The sequence below is a fragment of the Diplodia seriata genome (assembly GCF_021436955.1).
Source record: "Diplodia seriata strain FDS-637 chromosome Unknown scaffold_12, whole genome shotgun sequence".
NCBI classification, from domain to species: Eukaryota; Fungi; Ascomycota; class Dothideomycetes; order Botryosphaeriales; family Botryosphaeriaceae; genus Diplodia; species Diplodia seriata.
In genome coordinates, this window is record NW_027117319.1 from 581,651 (window position 1) to 603,347 (window position 21,697).

The 21,697-nt window shown below is 53.2% G+C and overlaps 5 protein-coding genes and 1 non-coding gene across 6 annotated transcripts; 3 read left to right on the forward strand and 3 right to left on the reverse strand.

Annotated features, from left to right (window-relative positions):
* Positions 1-192: 192 nt before the first annotated feature.
* SLS55_010314 (uncharacterized protein) lies at positions 193-885 on the reverse strand (the record flags this gene model as incomplete). Its single annotated transcript, XM_066781700.1, has 1 exon — positions 193-885. One exon carries the CDS (start codon positions 883-885, stop codon positions 193-195), a length of 693 nt encoding a protein of 230 aa, XP_066627983.1.
* Positions 886-3,047: 2,162 nt separating this feature from the next.
* On the forward strand, positions 3,048-5,684 carry SLS55_010315 (uncharacterized protein; the record flags this gene model as incomplete). Its single annotated transcript, XM_066781701.1, has 3 exons — positions 3,048-3,066; positions 3,179-3,531; positions 3,984-5,684. The coding sequence occupies 3 exons, from the start codon at positions 3,048-3,050 to the stop codon at positions 5,682-5,684; spliced, it is 2,073 nt and encodes a 690-aa protein (XP_066627984.1).
* A 1,079-nt stretch (positions 5,685-6,763) lies between these two features.
* Positions 6,764-6,835, reverse strand: SLS55_010316. Its single transcript has one exon. It is a non-coding gene; the product is annotated as a tRNA-Arg (tRNA).
* An 841-nt stretch (positions 6,836-7,676) lies between these two features.
* On the reverse strand, positions 7,677-11,749 carry SLS55_010317 (uncharacterized protein; the record flags this gene model as incomplete). Its single annotated transcript, XM_066781702.1, has 9 exons — positions 7,677-8,483; positions 8,574-9,609; positions 9,816-9,923; positions 9,978-10,083; positions 10,134-10,318; positions 10,862-11,096; positions 11,153-11,345; positions 11,401-11,424; positions 11,480-11,749. The coding sequence occupies 9 exons, from the start codon at positions 11,747-11,749 to the stop codon at positions 7,677-7,679; spliced, it is 2,964 nt and encodes a 987-aa protein (XP_066627985.1).
* Positions 11,750-12,812: 1,063 nt separating this feature from the next.
* On the forward strand, positions 12,813-15,603 carry SLS55_010318 (uncharacterized protein; the record flags this gene model as incomplete). Its single annotated transcript, XM_066781703.1, has 8 exons — positions 12,813-13,327; positions 13,379-13,483; positions 13,536-13,737; positions 13,909-14,065; positions 14,116-14,956; positions 15,009-15,194; positions 15,251-15,401; positions 15,457-15,603. 8 exons carry the CDS (start codon positions 12,813-12,815, stop codon positions 15,601-15,603), a joined length of 2,304 nt encoding a protein of 767 aa, XP_066627986.1.
* Positions 15,604-18,239: 2,636 nt separating this feature from the next.
* SLS55_010319 (uncharacterized protein) lies at positions 18,240-21,442 on the forward strand (the record flags this gene model as incomplete). The annotated part of the gene is made up of 5 exons (XM_066781704.1): positions 18,240-18,758; positions 18,848-19,300; positions 19,713-20,027; positions 20,665-21,369; positions 21,425-21,442. The coding sequence occupies 5 exons, from the start codon at positions 18,240-18,242 to the stop codon at positions 21,440-21,442; spliced, it is 2,010 nt and encodes a 669-aa protein (XP_066627987.1).
* Between the last annotated feature and the right edge of the window lie 255 nt (positions 21,443-21,697).

Below are 21,697 nucleotides of genomic sequence, written 5' to 3' on the forward strand. Positions count from 1 at the left end.
CAACAAGGATGCTCAATCTTGGCTCTCCGATCAATTGGATATTCAGCAAATAAGATGCAGCAAACACGAACATAAGAGCATCAAAAAAGACAGCCAGCCAGCCAGCCAGCCAGCAGCCATCCACCCGCAGAAAAAGAACCGCACCGCACCCTCTGCCCCCATCACTTCAGCACCACGACCACCCCACCGCTCTCAAAAGTTCGACGCAGCCGCCTTCATCACACCCCCACTAACCTGCACATCCTTCGTCACAATTGTCTTCCCGCTCACGCCCGTCACCCTCACCGCGACCGTATCGGCCCCAAACCCGCTCGCGTTCTCAAAAAAGTTGTACTCCGTCCGCGTCGTCCCCTGCCACGTCTCGCCCCCATCCGTACTAACCTCCAGCTTGGCGACACGCTCATTCGCATTAACGACCTGCATGCTGAACCAATACGCGCTCGTCCCCTCCTTATTCTTGAGCGTAATCGCCGTCGTAATGCCGCACTCGACAACCTCCCACGCCACATCAATAACCCCCGCCGACTTCTCCGCGAGGACCTCGAACGCGTCTTCGAACAGGTCCAAGTGGTTCGTGCCGCAGCCGGGACACTGGTCGACGACCATGGCGGTGATGGCGGCGCCGGAGGGCCCCGTGACCTTCAGGCAGGCGCCGCAGTTGCCCGCCGTCGCCCAGTTCGCATCGGAGAGCGCGGTGCCGTAGATGCCGGAGGGGAGTGTGTAGCTGCTGAAGGAACACATGCCGCCCGACACGTTGCCGCCGTAGAAGGTGGCTTCGCCCGTGTTGGCGCGGCGGTGGAGCGGGTTGGGTGAGGTGTTGGGGAGGGGGGTGGCGGAGGCGAAGGTGGTGAGGAGCGCGGCGATAGCGGGGGTGGTGAACTTCATGGTGGTGGTGGTGGTGGTGAGAGAGTGGTGGGTGGAATGGTTGTTTGGAAAGAATGTAAGCCAGCCGGCTGGCAGAGAAAAGAGTGAACGGAGACGGGCGTGGAGGCAGCGGATGAAGACGATGTTTCGTGGATGGGATGGGGGGTTTTGTAGGGCGAGGGGCTAGGGAGAGAATTGCATGGTGCCCGGCGTGACGAGCCGTCGGCCCAGAAGGCGGCCGGCGTGGTGCAGGCGGGAAGCGGGGTGGCTGATGGTCTGGACCGGTGTTGGGCGCTTCTCTTGCGACGTGACGCCTGAGTAGCTTGTCATGTTTTGATTGCCAGTGGAGCCGTGTGCAACGAAGCGGAGATCATACCAGCGACGACAACGCGTCTGGTGTTGAGTCGTGCAGCGGGAAGGCGGGCGGGTGGGGGCGCCTGATGCGCCATGGCTGGTTGACGGGCACAAAAGCGCTGCCAGTGCCGCGTGGTGTCTGGGCCTCGGATCGAGTGATTGGTGTGGTGGATGTTGTTGAAACGCCGGTGCGAGTCCCGAACTGCCGGCGTTGCAAACCACCAGCCATGACGTCGCCGCCGTCGCCTCTCCAAACGTCTTATAGGCCGTGTTCCGCCACATCTGCTGACGGCCAACCTGCTCGTTTCTTCTGGTGCCACCACTGCACTCCTACAGGAACGCGAACAGCCTTTAAATGCAGCCTCTATCTACTGAATAAATGAGCAATACAACAACTGAAAAACGAATACACATCCGATAGCAACCTGCTTCCGCCACCAACACCACACGACAAATTACAGTCTCGTCTGCATGCCATAAATGAGATGGCTCCATGAACACCGCATTGTGGCTCAGGAGGCCCTTCCGGACTTTCCAGCCGAGGTGCATGCACGGACGCAAGTGGTGCGTTGGTCTCGTAGGAATAGGGCGCATGCCGAGGGAATCCCGTTTTGCGACCGGCGAGGTTTCAGATGTGCTGCCAGCATCACCAGTTCGGATCTCGCATTCATCTCTGCACCTGGAATGCGCGCTCCTCTTCTGCCGAAAGGAGTCTGCAGTTTGCAACATCTGGGCGGCGATCCCGATGATCCAAAGGCTAAAGTTACTCTCCTGGGTAATCCGCATCCGGGCACGAGTCACCCAGCCACGCTAAAGGTTTGCGCTTGACTCGCGGCTGCTGCTTTCGCTTGTGGCTTCCGTCGCACGCAAACCACGGCACGGGAAAAGACGCACTAGAAGTGGAACGGTTTAGTCCGCCTCAAGCAGCCCATTAACGCTAGTTCTTTGCTTCCAGAAAAATTCCAGCGTTTATTTACAGTCCACGAGAAGCATGCGAGCTCCGACGTCTGCCTCAACATAATGACAACTCGCGGGTCTCCACGTGACCTCGGCCTCTCCACCAGGTCTTGCGGTCCTCTTCTTGCGTCCCCCAAGGATTCGTCCGATAATGTTCAAGCCAATGGACCTGCTGGCACTTTCACCTTGGTCTAATATTGACAATGCATCTTATCAGGGGAAGCAGGCAACGTACCAATCGGGTGATACGACCCCACAGACGTGCCTCTCCAAATCGGCAAGACTTGCGACATCTCACATCAGCACCATCTTCCATCCCGCATCCTCCATTCATCCTTCGACGCACGATCAAAAACCACCAACGCAGCTCTCTCCCCCTCTCTCTCCCTCTCTCACCCTCGCCCAACTTCCCTCGCACCCCTCCAAACCCCACCATGTCCTCAACGCCCCCCAAACAAACCGTCCTCATAACCGGCTGCAGCGCCGGCGGCATCGGCCACGCCCTCGCCCTCGCCTTCCACGCGCGCGGCCTCCACGTCTTCGCGACCGCGCGCAACCCGTCCAAGATGTCCTCCGCTTTGCTCTCGCTGCCCCACGTCACGCCGCTCGCGCTCGACGTGTGCTCGGCGGCGTCGGTCGGCGCGGCCGTCGACGCGGTGCGGGCGCACACGGGCGGCGCCGGCACCCTCGACTACCTGATCAACAACGCCGGCGCGCTCTACGTCGCCCCCGTGCTGGACGGCGATCTGGACAGGGCGCGGGCACTTTTCGATGTCAATTTTTGGGGCGTGGTGGCGACGACGAAGGCGTTTGCGGGATTGCTGGTGGAGGCGAGGGGGTGCGTTGTTAATCTGTCGTCGCTTGCGGCGGTTATGTATGCGCCGTATTACGGTGAGTGAGGGGTCTGTCGCCGTTGCCAACCGACTGGGCTCGTCGTCTGTTGGGTGGTGGGGGTGTCGGTTTTGTTCAAGCGCTTGTGCTGAGATGTCGTGTTGGCCTGCAGGTTACTACGCCGCGTCCAAGGCGGCGATGCAGAAGCTGGGCGAGACGCTGCGCTTGGAGATGCAGCCCCTGGGCGTGCGCGTCATCACCGTCGTGTCGGGCGCCGTGGAGAGCAAGGTTTTCGACAACGGTGGCGGGTTCAAGTCGCCCGAGGGCTCGCTGTATGCTCCTGCCGAGAAGGAGATTGCTGCGCATGCCGACGGCGTGTTTGTCAAGCAGAATCACAGCACGCTTGAGGATTATTCGCGGGTGCTGGTCGGTGATATTTTGGGCGGGAAGACGGGGTTGGTGTATCGTGGAAAGATGTCGAGCTTGGTGAAGGTCCTGTTGGAGTGGTTGCCGACCTGGCTTTTTGTGAGTTGGCTTGTTTTCACTGAGAGAGCTATTGTGGATCGGACATTGCTAATCCGGGTTGGTGATGGGTAGGACTGGCTCTCTATGCTCCAAACGGGGCTGGGCAAAGTAGGAAAGCCGAAGCAGCTGTAGCTCTCGAGTGTGCGGGCATTGTGGGCTCCAAGGATTGACGAGCAGATATTAAGTGCTGTCCTTGATCTAAGAGGCGAGACACGTTTGCAGACCAGTAGACTTCTTGGGTTGTGGGCGAGTTTTCCGTACGAATCTTGACGGCTCAAACAAAGAGTGCGGGGTTTTTGCAAGCGATCAGCCAATCAACACGTCAATTGACCCACAGTTGTGCGGAGACTGAAAGTTCTAGCGTACAGGCTTAAATACGACGTCTCTCCTGTTACATTGCAGGATACGCCTCCCTCCCCGCTGTGGATATGTCTCATCCTTACCTCCACCAGGCTCTCACGCATGAACAGGAAATCAGGCTTCTCAAGATTGAGAGATGCGGCTCTGAGCCTCTTTTCTCCATTTCCCACTACAGTCTGGAGGATGCACCCCGCTACGAGGCCTTGTCCTACGTGTGGGGTAGTTCCGACCAGCCGCACAGGCTACAGCTCGCAAGGAATGCAGGCTATATTCCTTTGACCGACAACTTGAAACAGGCGTTGCAGGATCTACCATGGCTACTCGAAACGGAACACATTTGGATTGATCAGATCTGTATCAACCAACGGGATGAGACCGAGCGTGGCCACCAAGTTGCGCTCATGGGTAAGCTCTACAGAGCTACACACAGGACTTTAGTCTGGCTCAGCCCCATGACCGACTCCCTTTCACCGTTTTTGGATCTTGTCAAATATAGACAGACGGATTGGCGTGCAGCCGAACGCATCATCGACTCAATGGTCACCAGCCCGGAAAGCTGTCCCCAACTCATACATGGCATGCGGAAACTGTTCGGTCTTCCATGGTTCAAGAGGGCCTGGATCCTTCAGGAGTCTGCTTTGCCATCCACTATTCACTACGTTGTCGGGCGCGAGTGTTTCAATTGGCGATCCATAGTGGACGTTGCATTGGGACTGCATATCACTTATCCAGAGGACCTTTCGGCATTTGTGACTTACCGGTTCGGTCACCATACATGGCGAGGCTGCGGGAGTGAAGAGACGGTCCAAGGGCTGGCTCTACAACTCTGCCGAATCTTGGCACGCCTCGGCCGCCAACAGCAAGCCACGGACCCTCGAGATCGAGTGGTTGCGTACCTCGGCTTCTACAAACCCCCCAGCTTCAGAACTCGGGATATCTACCACAAGGACATAACTGCTGGCGAAGTGTACGTCCGATTCGCCAGAAGCCTCATAGAGGATACATCGTCCTTGGATGTCTTATCTTCTGCCCGGCCCGGCGTCAGCTTGCCCAAGCCTTGTGGCGCTGGCCTCGTTGATCTCCCCTCATGGGTGCCCGACTGGTCTGATCCCGAGGAGCATCACTTTCCCCTGCTTTTGCACGAGCAGAGCAGATACACGGCTTCGGGAATGTACAGACAGGTCAAATGGGCCGCATCACTGAGCAGATCACATGTTCGCCAAAGTGTCCGCTCGCCGCTTGATGCACGATACCTTCGCTGTCGAGGGAAAATCATTCACATGGTTCAACACACTTCCGGCTATACGCTTCCATCTCCCAATTCCTGGTCGTATTTACAGTATGAACTTCTCGAGCACTGGAGAACGTTGCTCGGTCACGTTCGAGCAGAAATTCCGTTCAAGGATATGAGTGTCGACCGCATCACCGAAGTGCTCTGGCTCGCCCACAGTCTCTATAGCAGTCCCGGTGAAGAAGTTCCGGGGAATCCCGATGTAATGTCCAAAAGAGAAGGCATCGATTGGGCGTTCATGAAATGGCAACCGGTCTTTGATCATCTATGGGGACGCATGTTCATGAAGACTGAGTCGGGTAGCGTTGGTCTCGTCACAACGGCTTGCAACTGTGGAGACCTCATAGCAATCTTTCACGGCTCGAGAACACCGCTGGTGGTGAGGAAAATATCCAGCTCGTCAAACTATCAGTTGGTCGGCGATTGCTACATTGAAGGGGCTATGTTTGGGGAAGCGGTTGGCTGGACCGAAGAGGAGGCTGACGACATAGTTATAGAGTGATGAGAGCATTTAAGTGATTCTGAGCCGACGAAAGCATCGGAGGAAGTCGGGCCAAACATGTGTGTAACAATTCTAGACCTTAACTACCCTTTCTTCCCTCTTTACATAACATGGCGCTCAAAGGGCAAATGCTTTTTCTCATGCGCTATGTCACCGAACAATACGATTTCAGGAAACAACTGGATGCACCATCATCGCGAGTCCAGTCTAGTTGCAGCAAAAACTCACCCGAGTCTAAGAAACCTCACACGACCAAGGATTCCATCTCTCCTCCCAACCCTCCACCACCTCCCGCTGCCACCTACTGTCCTCCACCAATCGCGACCGGTCCAGATGCACCACGCGCAAGCCCGCGATGATTTTCGACCTGACACAAACGTGCGCGCGAAAGTCGAACCGTGCCCCTAGGCGAGAAAGTGCAGATACATCGGCCTCGTGTACCAGACGTTGATCTTGCAGGTGCGCGGTAGCTTGAGGCAGTGAGTTTGTGTAGTCGCTGGCCATGAACGGTGTTGTGCAGAGCAGTGGAATCGGCTGTGCTCATCGTTTCATTGCTAAACCGTCTTCAACTTGCGTGGCGTGCTACAGCTTACTTCATGCGCATCGATGAAGCCAGTCAAGAGACTGGCGCAACAGGACGTGCCTTTAAAAACGAACTTTTCTTCGTCCAAGTAGAAGAAGCTGAAAAACTCCAACACGGGATATCGACAGTGACCATGTACATGCCGTACTGTTTGATCTGCCTGCTTTTGAGACCGCAGCCTGGCTTGTTGTATGCAGGGCCTTGCGAATACGTCTTCCACGCGCCCAAGTAGGTTTTCCATCATCACCAACACTTCACTCCGCCACAGCACCTCACCACCCCCAGTCCCACGAAATCACTGCCATCGACGCCGAAGCAACTGAATAAGCTGTCCGTGAATCCGTCATGCAGAGAAATGGAAACTCATCGACGGATCGCGGTGCACGGACACTCATACGGCCGAACACCACCGACGCTAAGTATCGTGAAAAAAAAAAAAAAAAGTCTTCACCACCCACCACATCGACTCCACATCTTAGCGGACAGCAAAAGAGTGTGACCACAGCAGGGATCGAACCTGCAATCTCTTGATTCGTAGTCAAGCGCCTTGCCATTGGGCCATGCGGCCAGTGCATCGTGAAGATGAGCTGTTGAACGAAGCTGTTAGGCTTGTCCGATGAGGGAGGGGGAACTGATTTGTAACATGTACTACAACCCTACCTTGCTCACGAGAACGGGCAAGTTAGTAAGGTTAACGTTGTTAATTTTGGAGGATGGCGAAGTGTTGGAAAATTGGAAGGCCGGGAAAAGATTCGCTAAGTTTAAAAGTAGATGTCTTGATATGTTGAACGGCACTCTAAAGGGGTGAATACCGCTGCTTCATTGAATGTTCTACCTGGTAAGGCTTATATACACGTTCTCTATCTACTGCGGATGGTGATAAGAAGAATGGGGGAAAGATAATGAAGATAGTGAAGATAACATGATGATAAATTGCAATGAGTAAGCGGGCTTAATGAATGTTGTTTGACATAATATTACATAGCCCCATTGCACCCATGGCCTTTTCTCGAATCGACGTTGTTCCTAACAAAACCAACTGCTAAAAGATAGAGAGAAAATAAGAAAGATGGTCTTAGGAAAATAAAGGGAATTCAGCTCGAATGTAGTTGTACTATTTAGTCGAAGTTAGTGAAATCCGCAAGGAGATCTTCGAAACTATCTGTGTTTTCCTGAACCATATCTGAGCATTCTTTTTCTCCAATGTCCATTTCGTCCGCCCCGGTTTGCTTAACCGAAGCTGCGTCATGCTGCAAGACAAGATCTTGAGCACCTGCCTGCAGACCCTTTGCAGGCCCAACAGAATTTTCTCGTAACACATTGGGCTGCTCCGGCGTCGTGTTGTCTGGCTCAACGATATTGGTTATGGATATCTGATTAGCCTTGCTGGTTTCAGGGCCGGTACCGGATCATGAACGGGTTTCGTGGCTTTTGATCTTGGCATCGACAGCTTCAAGCATCTCTGTGGTACCATGTTGTTGCACGATAGCTCTGAAGAAAGGTTTGTCGCCAATCTTCGAATATTTGAGCAGCCGACCAAATAAGACCGCGTCGTTCTGCATGACTGATTCCCAAATGGCTCGTGGTGCTGCGAGACCGAGCTTCTTGACATTCCCTGAGGCCATGAGTCGGTCCACGTCTGCCACGCCCGTTCCAAGCAGTGCATCCACAACAGCTGTGTGTTTTCCGGCTACTGCCAGGTGCACTGGAGTTGGCCCTTCTCCGGCTGGATTGACTGGCGCCCCTGGTTGGTTGAGGATAGCCTGCACCGTGGGGAGGTCACCTTTGCGGGCTGCCCGGATCAATTTTGTTGTCAGGATCCAATACTCATCGTCCTCATCAGGCTCTGATGTGGATTCCAAGAAGATGGCTTCGAGTAAGTCAAGTTGTGTTCCGTCGTAGGCCATCTGCCAGGCCGTCTTTCCATCCCTATCTTTGCTATGCTTTTTGCACATGTTGGACTCCACTAAGAATCTTGCAACTTCGGGTCGATCGTGGACTACTGCCTGGTGCAGTGCTGTTTCACCATGATTCTTCAGATTCGGGTCTATACCCTTTATGAGAATAAGAGCTCGTACTACAGCCATTCGACCACTTCGAATCGCAGAAGCAAGGTAAGTCGTGCCGCGTGATGGTTTGGCCATCTCACACCTTTCGTGGTCAAGGAGCTTGATAGCCACCTCATCAAAACCTAGAGCTGTAGCTCTGATGAACAACTGAAAAATGTCAGTGTCTTCCAGAGCCTTGCAGCGCGACAATATTGCTTCCACTACAGCAGTATTGCGGGTCCTCAAGGCAGCTCGTACCAAGTCTACTGCTTTGAGCTTACGTCCACCTCTGGCTTTGCTAGAACTCATAAGGACAGATCCGATACGGTCCAAGATTTTGTTCAAGATGTTGATGTTGCCAGAATGGGCTGCAGTTCGAAGAGGACCCTTGAGCTTGGCTGGTGCGTCCCTATTAGGTCCGTCGACAATTTTGAGAATTTCGTCCAGAGGTATTTCGCCTTCGAATTGGTCTATCCACGACTCAAAGACTTCCTCATTGCCGTGCTGAATCTCGTCGGACGTTTTAGATGAGGTCGGTATCCCATGACGCGGAAACGTAAATGAGCTAGGGCTTTCGTGGTGGGCTTCGGCCTCATGCCTCTGTAGTTGCTGCTCAGTGGGGTAACCAAGCAAGGCAACAACACATCCTGAGTAGCTGCAGCAATATGGCCTTTCATGCTCGTTCACATGGTTGTCTCGCTCCTGAGCGTCCACGAAGCCTTGGGAGAAGTATCGACAGCGTAGCTTCGGGCACTTGAAAAGCTTGGAACCATGTATCTCCTGGAGCTGATATCTCATACCAGAGTTCAACGTGAAATCCTCAATGATGTTTCTCACCAGGATTACCTGAGGAACAAGATAATCGGAGCTATTCGGCAGTGTTTTCTCATAGGCCTCATCAAAGCTGAGATCCTGTGCTAAGCGTATACTTTCGGCGAGCTGGCCAAGAAAACTCTCATTCTTGAAAGGGCTGATCATCTTTTTGACTGCTTTGTCTTCGATTGATCGATCGTTTGCCGTAGTATGATGACCTTTGAAGAAGGCCCGGAGGGAGTCAGCGAGCTCTTGAACTCCATTATGCTCGAGCTGACCATGTTGCAGGAGGTTGATAAGATGGAATGTCCAGCTTGGGAGGGCGTAGTCCATGAATGCGTAGTGTCCACTCAAAATACATCTTCCGGCATCTTTCTCTTCGAGGTGTTGGTCAAATGCCGGAAGCTGGAGATAGCTTAGGCAGTGACAGAGAAGTTTCAACTCCTCCTCAGGACCATCAATCACATTTCTCTCAAGATACCTGATCGAGTCAACGTTTGAGTCGTAACAGTAAAGCATTTGAACACGCACAACTTTGCTGACAAGTGTACAAGCCGAATTTCGCCATCGTCGAACAACTCGACGAGAGAACCGCATAGTCGTTTCGGCCCCTTTCGTAATTTGGAGCCCTCTAAGTCAAATGAATGGCTCGGTTGGTCGTAGGCTATCGCTCCTTGAACCTCATACCATTTGAGAGGACGAAGAGCTATGAGAAGCCACCCAAGGAGCATGCGGGCTGCTGTACGCTCCGCAAGTGCAGCGTCGTAGAGCACACGTTTGACGATCCGTTCATATCTATGTATGTGAGTCAATGTAAGGAGTGAGGACAGCATACACGAGGTCACGTACACTCCGTTCAGGTCAAGGGGCATGTCTTCGACCTCTCTTTCCAAGTTCTTCCAGGATGTCTGTTCCTCAAGGTATTTCATGATCAAAACCGCAAACACGAACATTCCTATATGTAATGTAAGTGTACGAATCTCTTCGATTAACCTTTTTTCTTACCATCTGCTCGAGATGACACTTTGTCTGCCATTCGGTGTGCCATCTCTTCCGGATAATCCAGCTCCTCCCGGATTGTTTCAGCTTTGATGTGACAGAAAGAGCGGATATCTGTACTGTTCTGCTTGCCCGTGATCGTGAAGGACGGAACAGTCTTGAGAAGATCACCAATGTCGTTGTCCTGTTGGCTGAAGAAGCAGCAGCGAAATGCCCCAGGTCTTTGTTGATGCGACTTGTCAACGAGAGATCGAAAGAATGTGGTAATTGGCTTCTTGGAAGACATCGGACACTCATCCAAACCGTCAAGAACGAGGAAAATGGAATCAAAAGCTGCCAACGATATTTCAGTGAGGGCTTTGGCAAGCTCAACGTCCCCCAGCGAGCCTGAACCGGATTTTGCTGCCTCCTCAAACAGGTAGGGTATCAGCTGGGGCTGTATCCGAACGGCCTGCGACAGGAGGCCACGCAAGGTTGCGAGGAGACTGTTCTTTTTTTCCTCTCCGTGTTTGTGAAAGAAGAACATGGTCTGTCTGTGAAAAGATCTGCGGCACTCATCTATGATTAGAGACGCCAACACTGTCTTGCCGGCACCGGGTTTGCCGTTTACCCAAAGCAGTGGCTGCAATGGATAGTTCGGGTCCAGCCATCGCTTCATCTTCTCCTCTTGCAAGATCCATCGACAACTATTTGGGTTTTCAAGTCGGGCGGAGGCGGCTGCTCGATAATCCGACTCGCTCTCAGCTGGGGATAGCCAGTTGTTGATGGCTATTTTACGATTGTGTTCGGCCTGGAGCCCGATGTTCTCGAATTGTACCTGAGTTTTCTGTCTGTCCACCTGATATTGTTGAAGAAATAACAGGTTTGATTCAGTTTCAAGCAACGACTTGTGGCGTCGAAGATTGCTCAGCGTCGGCTCAAACTTGGAACGGAAGGTTTTCCATGTCGCGTGAAACAATTGTTTCCACACTGGGCAATTGTCAGCCTTCTGGTTCATCTTGTCTCTGGTAGTTTTCCGTGCTCACCTGGACTCTTGAAGTATCTGATGGCAGAAGCATGGAAGTCAAGGACATCGGTGTAGATGAACTCCAAAACCACATGCATCTGAGCTTTGTCTTGAAATACCTGCTCGTACTGAGCGAGGAGTGGAATGCTCTCTCCAATATCCACGTACGCATCCAGAAGTGCGTTGAATGCGTCATGGTACGTTTGCGTCGCCTATTTGCGCATGCGTTAGGATCGCATATCTACAGGAAGGGCTTGAAATGCGTACCAGTAAGAGGAACTTCATCGGGCCCTGAAGCATACTTGCTTAATAATACATGAACCCAGCGTGACTCAGTGATGCGTACCCAAATGCAGGCAAGTAGGTCTGCAGCGTTCAAAAAGATCTGGACAACCTTGTCGAACTGCTCCATTGCTTCAAGAAACGGCGCAAGGCGCCTCAAGTTGGTCAATCGCCGAGATCTCGTCTGTTCTTCCTGTATGCTATGGACGAGTCGCTTGAGGTCGTCCAGCGTGGTGAACTTGAAATTCTCTTCTTGGTCTGGACTCAGATCTTGCTTGAACTCCTGCAAGCGCTGCTGAAAGCGAGGGGTTAGTGGAAGAGGTGGGGTCGCCATGATTATGGGGTGTTAAGATCGCGGGCGCTTGAGTTGACCATACTCAGGCGGAACGTTGTTGTTAAAGGCTGAAAACTGAGTAGGGCAAAATCGCGCTCGATGGGCTCAGCCCCGCTATGGCTGCCTTGGGCGGAGCCTTGAATCCGGATCCCCGCACTCCAAGAACCCCACCAATAGACTGATCGTTACACCATGCACATATGACGTGTTTGAATCCAGCCTTAAGTGAGCGTGGGATGCTGTGTGTCCACAATGAAGGCTTGAATACGCACCGCACGGGGTAAACCTGAGAGAAAATCCTTTTCGTGGATTGAGGAAAAGGAGTGAAGATATCATCGACACTCGCCTGAGCTAGCATCTGCCGTTTGCGCGGGCTATCTGTTCCCTACACACGTGATGATGTCAGTCAGTATGTTACGTACGACCGTACGACCCATACTCAGCTGAAGGCGGAAGCTGTGCCGGTTTTCAGCCTTGTTGCGCCTGAACTGTGCCTCGTCTTCCACCCTCGCTAGCCCAGGGCCAGACCCTGAAATCGCTGTTACCGGGTACCCTCACCGTCTGGACAACTCCCCAGAGCCTTCTGCTCCAGAGGACTTCAAGCGGCGATGTCCATTCAAAAGAGACAGGGAGATTTCTTGCGCGAGGAAGACTCAAAGCGAGCAAGACTGTTTTCTCCGCTTGACCAGGCTCAGCCTTGTGCTTCTAGAGACATCTCACCCTATCCTGCGCAAGTAGGCATAGCAGCACCCAACTGTGAGTCAGCTTTGAGTCCGACCTCTTCTTGATAGCTAATCATCTTCAGCCAATGTGGTCAACGGAGCTTATCCGATCACCCCAATCTCCTGCGGGGGCGCAAGCTCTGCTCAGCCTAGTACGCCTACCGGTCCTTCAGCCCTATCAGAAACCACCCGGTACTGCTGCTTCGGAACAGTATGTTCCTCGAAGTTTGCCTTATTCTATACACTTTACTAATGCGAGCCAGCTTTGTGAAGTAAAAGCCCGCATGCTGAAAGATCCCGCAACGCTCGAGGAAGCATGTATACCTGCTACTGCTGGCTGGATGCAACTCCACGTTGCCCACAAAAGGAACTATCTTCTGCAAGACCCCAACGGCCTCGAACTCGCAGTCCTGAATCAGAAGACTGCGAACGCTCTGCAAAGTCTTGATACATTGGGGGCAATTCGCTACGAAGCCTACGTGACCGTTCAGTACTGGACTGCACAGATTAGTACTGCGAAAGGCACCGCTACAAACACTGTGATTGACATTGAAGTCAACGTCAATGGACCTCTACAAAGAGCTGATGAGGTTGGTCGTGCACTATCAAAAGCTGGGCTTTTCCTACAGCACCCCTCTGTGCTTCCGTCCGGTACATCATATCACAATCCACATGTCACACACTTTTCAAGCATCCAAGAACCGTCTGTCGACCCTGCGATACCGGAGGCGCCCGGACTGGCCGACCCAAGCACAGGCAAACTTGACATTCAGGCTGTTCTGAGTTGCCTAGACCAGAGTGGAGACCTGATGCCTACCCCGGTGGATGAAAGAATCATTACAACGAAACTCAAAGAGTGTGTGGTGATTCCGCTAGTGCAAAATGCATGTTGCTAACCCTTACAAAGACACCAAAATGGAGCGGTGAACTTCATCCTCCAACGAGAAGCGAGTACCACACCACGGGCTTTCTCTCTATGGAAGCCGTACGAGAACAACAACCAGGAGCTCTGGTATGTAATCCTTGCTCATTTGTGAGACCTGTGCTGATCAGGCATGTTTAAGCTATCGTCACGTCGTGCTGGACATCGAAAAGCAACATCCACCAAAGGAGAATTCCGGTGGAATTATCGCGGACGAAATGGGCTTGGGAAAGACTCTTTCCATGCTGACCGCCACGAGCCTCACAGCTGAGTCAGCGAAAAGCTTTGCTAATGGTCTCGCCGGCGATCCAATGCAAACGAAGACCAAGGCGACACTGGTCATTGTTCCTTCTGCATGTATGATTTTTCTTTGAGACATCTTCTTTGATTATTGTCCTAACATTCGGCAGTGATTCTCCAAAATTGGGCATCTGAAATAGAAAAGTAAGACCCCCTGACAACAGTTCGATACCTTAACTTATATAAGCAGACACTGTGCACCTGGTGCAATCGAGTATCTCAAGTACTATGGTTCTCGCCGACCGAAAGGGTTGAAGGCAATACTGGACAAGGATATGGTGCTTACAACATACGAGACCGTGTCCGCTGAGTTTGTACGAGGAGACAGCCCCCTATTCAAGGTGACATGGTTCCGTATTGTCCTGGATGAGGGTACGTATTGGCACAATCAGCAATTTGCAGTAATACTTACAACTTCTCAGCACACTACATCTGTGGTCAGCAGACCAATCGATTCTGCGCAGCCTCTGCCTTGCAGGCCCAGCACCGTTGGTGCATGACCGGCACACCGATTCAAAACCGTCTCGATGATCTTTGTGCTCTTATCCGGTTCCTAAAAGTCCCCTACCTTGACAACGCTTTCAGTTTTGGCAACTACATATCCAAACCTATCGTACAGAATCAATCGTACGGAGTAGCCCGGCTTTGCTCATTGCTGAGAAGCATCTGTCTCCGAAGAACAACTGAGTTGCTTACGGTCCCAGAACCAACCATCAACGTTCGGCGTCTTGACTTCACGGACAAGGAGCGTCAGTCGTACAATGATGTAGCAGTATCCCACAAAAGGGCCATGGATGAAATTGTCAGCGGAAAGAGAAAGGGGACCCCACAGCTGGGGCTCTGCCAAGCAATTCTTCGACTGAGAAGATTTTGCAACAATGGTCATTCGGACCGTGAGATTGCTGGGTTTACGACACAAGATGCTGAAAATATGTTCGGCTATCTGCAACAGGCTGGGAAGACAGTATGTACCTGTTGCTCAAAGGAGCTCAACACATTTGGTGATACAGATGACCCAAACTTTGGCGTCTTCGCTTCTTGCTCACACCTTTTTTGCCCCGCATGCATCTACCGATTCCAAGCCAATAGTCCCAATGGGGGTTTCCAATGCCCAACGTGTGGGACTTGGTCACAACACACTGGTCCAGAGCTTGGCGATGCCTCTCAGCAGATATCGTTATCTTCCAATGGAGTCGACTGCTATAACACAAAGCTTGTTGCTCTACATCACGACATCATCCAATACCAGCAATCGGAGAAAGGGTAGGTCGCCTGTCGCATGAATTTACTTCAAGTCATTGACATCACTGGCCAGAATCATTTTCACCTCATGGAGAGACACCATCTCGGTAATCTCTTCTCTGCTCCAAGCGACCAGCATCGGCCACCGCATCGTAGAAGGCTCGATGTCAATTCCGGACAGGAAAGTATCACTCGAACAATTCCAGTCAGACCCCAACTGCACCATCCTTCTCATGACGTTCGGCACCGGTTCGGCAGGGTGAGTCCCCCCAAAGTCTGTATACTTCACATCCAGCGCTGAAGTCTTTTCCGTAGCTTGAATCTCACTGCAGCGAGCCGCATCCACATTGTTGAGCCACAGTGGAATCCATCTGTCGAGAGCCAGGCCATTGGTCGTGCAGTTCGGCTTGGGCAAACGAAGAACGTCACTGTGACCAGGTATATCATGAAGAACACGGTCGAGGAGGTAGGACATCATTTTCTACGACGTACGGGTGCACGGCGCTGATACCCAAGTGTAGTACATGGAGAACATCCAGACGAGAAAGGCGCAAATGGCGAGTATTGGTTGGGATGCGGACAAGGACAAGGCGGCTGATGGAAAATTAAAGCTGGTGGCGAAGATGGTGTTTAATCCAGAAACGTCGCCGGATGTCGAGATGGCTTAGGAACGGGGCGGGGCTGCGGGAAATGATGATGAGTTTACGAAGCTTCATGGACTGCAAAGTAGTAGGTCGCGCCCTGCATCAGTCTTGCATCCAACCATAGAATACTTTTCGAAAGGTCCAGATTCATCCAAGCCGCCCTTATAGATTCTTCTACAGGTTAAATGTGGCGTTTGATCAAAGTAATCACCCGCGCCGCCGCCCGATGATAATGTAACATACAAAGAGACGGCTTGGATATTTGCGAGATAATAGCTTGGCGTATCGAATGTTCTTCTTATTTAGTAGTATCTTTCTCTACATGCGCGATGAAAGTCTTTTTCATGATATAAGTTGCTGGATTGGTCGGGCCCGGCATACAAGCTTGACTTATGACAAGACTGCAAATCTTACGATTGCATCCCTGGCTACCCAATCAGCGTGGATTGTACCTGTGTGCCAAACTTAGTAACTCTGTCATGTGCATGGCTCCAAACTCTCGACAATCAGTTCGACGCGTCGTGATCAGTGGCAAATAGACACAACAGATAGCTTACTAGTAAATAGAAATTCCCCTTCCCATTCTGCCTCCCGTTGCTTTGAGTTTCACCCCATCGCGATATCATTCGCCACGGTAATCTTTCCAACAACGCAGTCCAACCTCAACCTAGAGTATCTCCCACCAAACCGATGGCTCCATCGTGCAAGGTTTTAACCTGCCCACAGCCTTTGGCGGAGCCAACTGAAGGCGAATACTGCAACTACCATACTTGCAAAATGCCGCAGTGCGGGCAGAGGAAAAGGGATCCAGTAGGCGGTGATTATTGCATCAATCACGCATGCCAGAATTCCCAGTGCATGAACTCGGTCCCCGCTGAAGCCGCCAACTACTGCGACTATCACTTCTGGCAGATATGCGAGTATCCGGGTTGTGTAGATCCCAAGAAGGTATCGGAAAAGGGCAAGTTTTGTGCCCTGCATACCTGCCGCAGCTGCTATGAGCCGACACGCTCCGCCGGCAACGACCACTATTGCGAGAAGCATGCTTGTCAGGAGGTGCCTTCAGTTTGCAGCAATCCGAGGACGGATGAGGGTAGCTACTGCGAGGAGCATGAGTGCGGAACTCCGGAATGCCACGCCCGGAGGGAAAGTGGGCGCCTGTCCTGTCTCAATCACCGTTGCCATTCGGACGAATACGAATGCGAGGACCATGTGAAGGCGGCGAAGGACTCAAACTTTTGCCTCGATCACTCCTGCATGGAGGAGGAGTGTCTCCAAGAACGAATGATTGGGTTCTGCTGCGCGAGGCATATCTGCACTTATGATGACTGTCCAGACGCCAGGAAGAACGATCAACAGTTTTGCGATGCGCACACGTGTGTTTGGTACGAGCCAGGTGACAACTGCGATAACGCGAAGCTTGTTGGGGAGGACTTCTGCATGATCCACAAGTGCATCGAATGCTCGGAGCCTATTTGCCAAGCGGACAGTACGGTCTGCGAATGGCACGCGTGCGTAATGTACTATGGTGTCACGGAGACTGGTTATGGGTATTTTTGCGAGGAGCACTAGTGTGTGGTGCAAAGCTGCGGCGACAAAACATAGCACTATAGTCTCTTTTGCCAGGAGCACTGCGATGATCGGTAGAAGCACCTACTAGACTGTCACTTCGACTAGATCTCAATGACATTCAACATTTGTGGTTTTGTTATGCTTCTCACCTATTCGCCAACAGTATCTGTCATTTTGTGACTTGTGTCAGCCCCGGCGCCGACGGCAATTTCCGCTCTGGCCGATGGCCTCTGACAGATTCCTTGAGGCGAAAATAGCGGGCCACCTGGCTGGGTGGCTCCCAAGTACACTACGTACTTAGACTTGAAGGGCAGGCATCGATGGCGGCTGGACAGACGGCTGAAGTCTTTTCCATGCGGTGCCATTTGGAAAACGGCGGGCGCCGAAGGCTGGAGCGCCACCCGTCAATGGCGGACATTGCTGCGGGTGGTAACGTTGCGCAACGGCGCTGCCCCAGGACGCCTGCTGCCGAACAGCCCGCCAGCCTCTGACGCACAATTTCTGCTCTTCGTCTTGTAATCTCGGGAATCACTACCACAAGTTCCACTAACGGCAGCCACCCTGACTCATTACGGGTTACGGGCGGGATAACTTTCCCCAGAAGTCAGCGGAAGGAACTATCGGCTGGCGTATCTGCTGATGAGTAAGGCAGAACACACGGGTGGCTGGAGATGGCGGAACAAAGCGTGAGTTTGATTGGATAACGGCTGGACTGAAACCATCAGGCGGCCTACCAACCGGAAATTACATCCCACATTCCTGGCTAGCCTTGGGGATTTGGGGCGCTAATACCCCGAGACTAGTCCAACCCCGCATTCTGCCACACGTCACCCCACACTCTTCCCCACGGAGAGAGGCCCGGGGGATCGACGTTGCCATGATCGCCACGCCGAAACCTGCAAAAATAATACGCAAGTCCTACCCGCCAAGTATTTAAAGCCCGATGAGAGGAAACCATCTCCCGACAGGAAACCGAACCTCGTCCGGTTCCGTGGCATGTATATATCGACCATTTTCCGACACTCCACTTCTCCACACTGAGCTGTCTTACTACACTCGTGTTTCCTTCCTCAATCACACCCGCCGCCATGACGGAAAAGACCGAATCGAAGGCGTTCAAGGCCCTCGACTCGCACGACCCAGCAAGCGAGAAGATCGAGGACCTAGCCGACCACGACAACGAGCTCACCACCATCCCCAGCAACGCCGAAGGCCACGTCTCGTACGGCAAGAGCGGCATCGCGGGGCTGATCGAGTCGCCGTACGTGCTCGGCGCGGCCTTCCTCGCGTCCATGGGCGGCTTCTCGTTCGGCTACGACCAGGGCGTCATCTCCATCGTCAACGTGATGCAGCAGTTCCACGCCGCCTTCCCGCAGGCCGAGACGGCGTTCGGCAAGGGCTTCATGACCGGCATGCTCGAGTTCGGCGCCTTCATCGGCTGCTTCTTCATGCCCACACTCGCCGACATGATCTCGCGCAAACGCGCCCTCACCGTCGTCGTCGTCATCTTCAACATCGGCGCCATCATGCAGACGGCCGCGCAGTCGTACGGCGTCCTCGTCGCGGGCCGGACGATCGGCGGCATCGGCGTGGGCACGTTGGCCATGGTGAGTGAGAGCAGCGCAGACGCTCAACCCCCACCCGTCCATTCCCTCACCCACCCACTCACCCACCCATCCACTAACCCCCCGCCCAGGGCGCCCCCATCTACATCTCAGAAATCGCACCCCCCAACCTCCGCGGCACCCTCCTCGTGCTCGAATCCATCTCCATCGTGACCGGCGTCGTCTCCTCCTTCTGGATAACCTACGGGACACGGCACCTCCCGGGCGAAGCCTCCTTCCGGGTACCCTTCGGCCTACAAATGGTATGCTCCACCGTCCTCGGTCTCGGTATCCACCTGTACCCGTACTCGCCGCGGTGGCTAGCGCTCGTGGACCGGCCCGACGCCGCTTTGCAGAGCCTGTCGGCATTGCGGCGGCTGCCGGCCAGCGACGTGCGCGTGCAGATGGAGCACAAGGACATCCTCAGCGAGGTCGAGATCGAGAAACTCGTGCGGGAGAAACGGCATCCGGGGGCGAAGCGGTTGAAGTTGGAGGTGCTGGGGTGGCTGGATCTGTTTAGGAAGAGGACGTGGCGCAGGACCGCGGTGGGTGTGGGAGTTGCGTTTTTCCAGCAGTTTAGCGGGATCAATGCGTTTATCTATTATGCGCCGACGCTGTTTCAGTCGCTGGGACAGAGCGAGGAGATGAGCTTGGTCATGTCGGGCGTGTTTAATGTGCTGCAGCTGGTGGCGGTGGCGGCGTGTTTTGTGGTTATTGATAAGGTGGGGAGGAGGCCGTTGGCGATTGTGGGCGGGTTGGGCGGGGGTGTGGCGTGGACGGTTATGGCGGTGTTGACCGGGTTGTATGATAAGGATTGGTTGGCGAATCCGGCGGCGGGCTGGGCGGCGGTGGCCATGGCGTTTGTGTTTATTTTGGTGTATGGCGTGTCATATTCGCCGTTGGGCTGGGTGAGTCGTCCCTTCCTGATCATCTCGGGAACTTGCTAACAAATTGCAGTGTCTGCCGGCTGAGGTGTTCCCCAATGCGTCGCGCTCGAAGGGTGTGGCGCTGTCGACTGCGACGGTGTGGTTGTGCAACTTCATCGTTGGTGTGTCGACGCCGCCCATGCTTGAGGATCTGGGGTTCGGGACTTATGTCTTCTTCGGCGCGTGGTGTTATATCGCCGCTGTTTGGGCATACTTCCTTGTGCCAGAGACGAAGGGCAAGACATTGGAGCAGATGGACGAGGTGTTTGGGGATTATGCGGCGCAGGAGGAGAAGGAGATTATGAGAGCGCAGATGGCACAGCCCAGGCAGAGCGTGGTGGCTGAGGTATGAGCCAAAGTGGACTAGCACTACATACGCCTGGAGTGGATGATTAGACCCGACTCTTCTCCAAATATTTCAGTTGCTTGCCGTCATCGGCATCATCAAATTCTGATTATGGCTGATATACTAAAGCTTCTTGCGGCCAAGTATGTCTCAATGAGGGTAGCTGTGCTGTGATACTTCCATAGAGAAAGCCTGACGGTGCGACAAGGGCAGAAAAAGGATGTTGAGGTTGTAGCCGAGCGGATGGAAGCAAGCAACAGCATAAGAGGACACGCTGACAGGTTTTCTGCCAACCACTATGTTATGTAAGCTGTCAGTCTTGTGTAACCTCACTAGGCACCAGCCGAACACCTGTCAAAAAGAACAGATCGCCCCGCAGTCCCGCAAGAACAACATCGCTCCATCTCAGCACGGTCCCATTCAGCATGCGCCTCTTGAAATGCCGCACCCTCAAACTTGAGTCATTCATTGACGATGCACCTCGCTATGCAATTCTTTCTCACAGATGGAGAGAAGAAGAGATCCTCTTCGACGACTTCCAACCGGACGGGCCGACCGGAAGGCAGGCCACAGGTCACTTTGTAAAGAAGCCCGGGAAAAGGAAGGATATCAAAAACTACACGTGGCTTGCGCGCAGGCTGTCAACGACCGGCTTAACTACGTTTGGATCGACACGTGTTGCATTGAGAAAAGCAGCAGTGCAGAGCTCTCCGAGGCCATCAACTCCATGTTCGCCTGGTACTCCGGAGCCGACGTGTGTTACGCATACCTTTTTGATGTTCCGGATCACAGCGGGACAGATGCTACCGGTCCTCTCGGCCGAAGCCAGTGGTTTCGCAGAGGGTGGACGTTGCAAGAGCTGATTGCGCCGCAGAAGATGACGTTCTACTCGGAAGGCTGGGTGGAGATTGGGCCAAAGTTGACGCTGAGAAATGTCCTGGCAAGCATTACCGGCATCAATGCGGACGTCCTGGCGGGAACTAAGCCTGTGATGAGTTGTAGTATTGCAATGAGAATGTCTTGGGCGGCCAAGCGCAAAACTACTCGGAAAGAGGATGAAGCATATAGTCTCATGGGCTTATTCGACATCAATATGCCAATGCTTTACGGCGAAGGGGGCAAAGCGTTCATCAGACTCCAGGAAGAAATCATGAAGAACACCGAGGATGAGAGTATATTCGCTTGGATCGACAAGGATGCTACCGACGACGCGACCCATGGGCTTATCGCCAGGAGCCCAGCCTACTTTGCCGACTCGTCGGGAATCAAGCCTTATAATAGCGATGGACTACGCCAGGTGTTCACAAAAACCAACCGTGGCATGCACGTCACCCTACCGGCTGTTCGGGGATGGTACAGTGTCTGGGAAGCTTCTTTCCTTTGCTCATCCCCCCCAGACTATACCGGAGTGGTGACTGTCTTTCTCAAACAACTGACCACCGAAAATGAAGGAGCTGGAGCTGCCACAACTAATCCGCGGGACGGTCTATTTACCCGAATTCGTGCGAACAAGTGGTCCAGGTGGCCTTTCGACAGCGGAAAGAACGACCGTAAGGGAATGATGTCTTTTTACGTTCCCCAGGACCATATTCCCTACGACAAGGCTTTCACGGACCAAGTGATTACGCTTGAAAGGGGTATCGGTGGGAAGTGGGGAATGCAAGACGTGT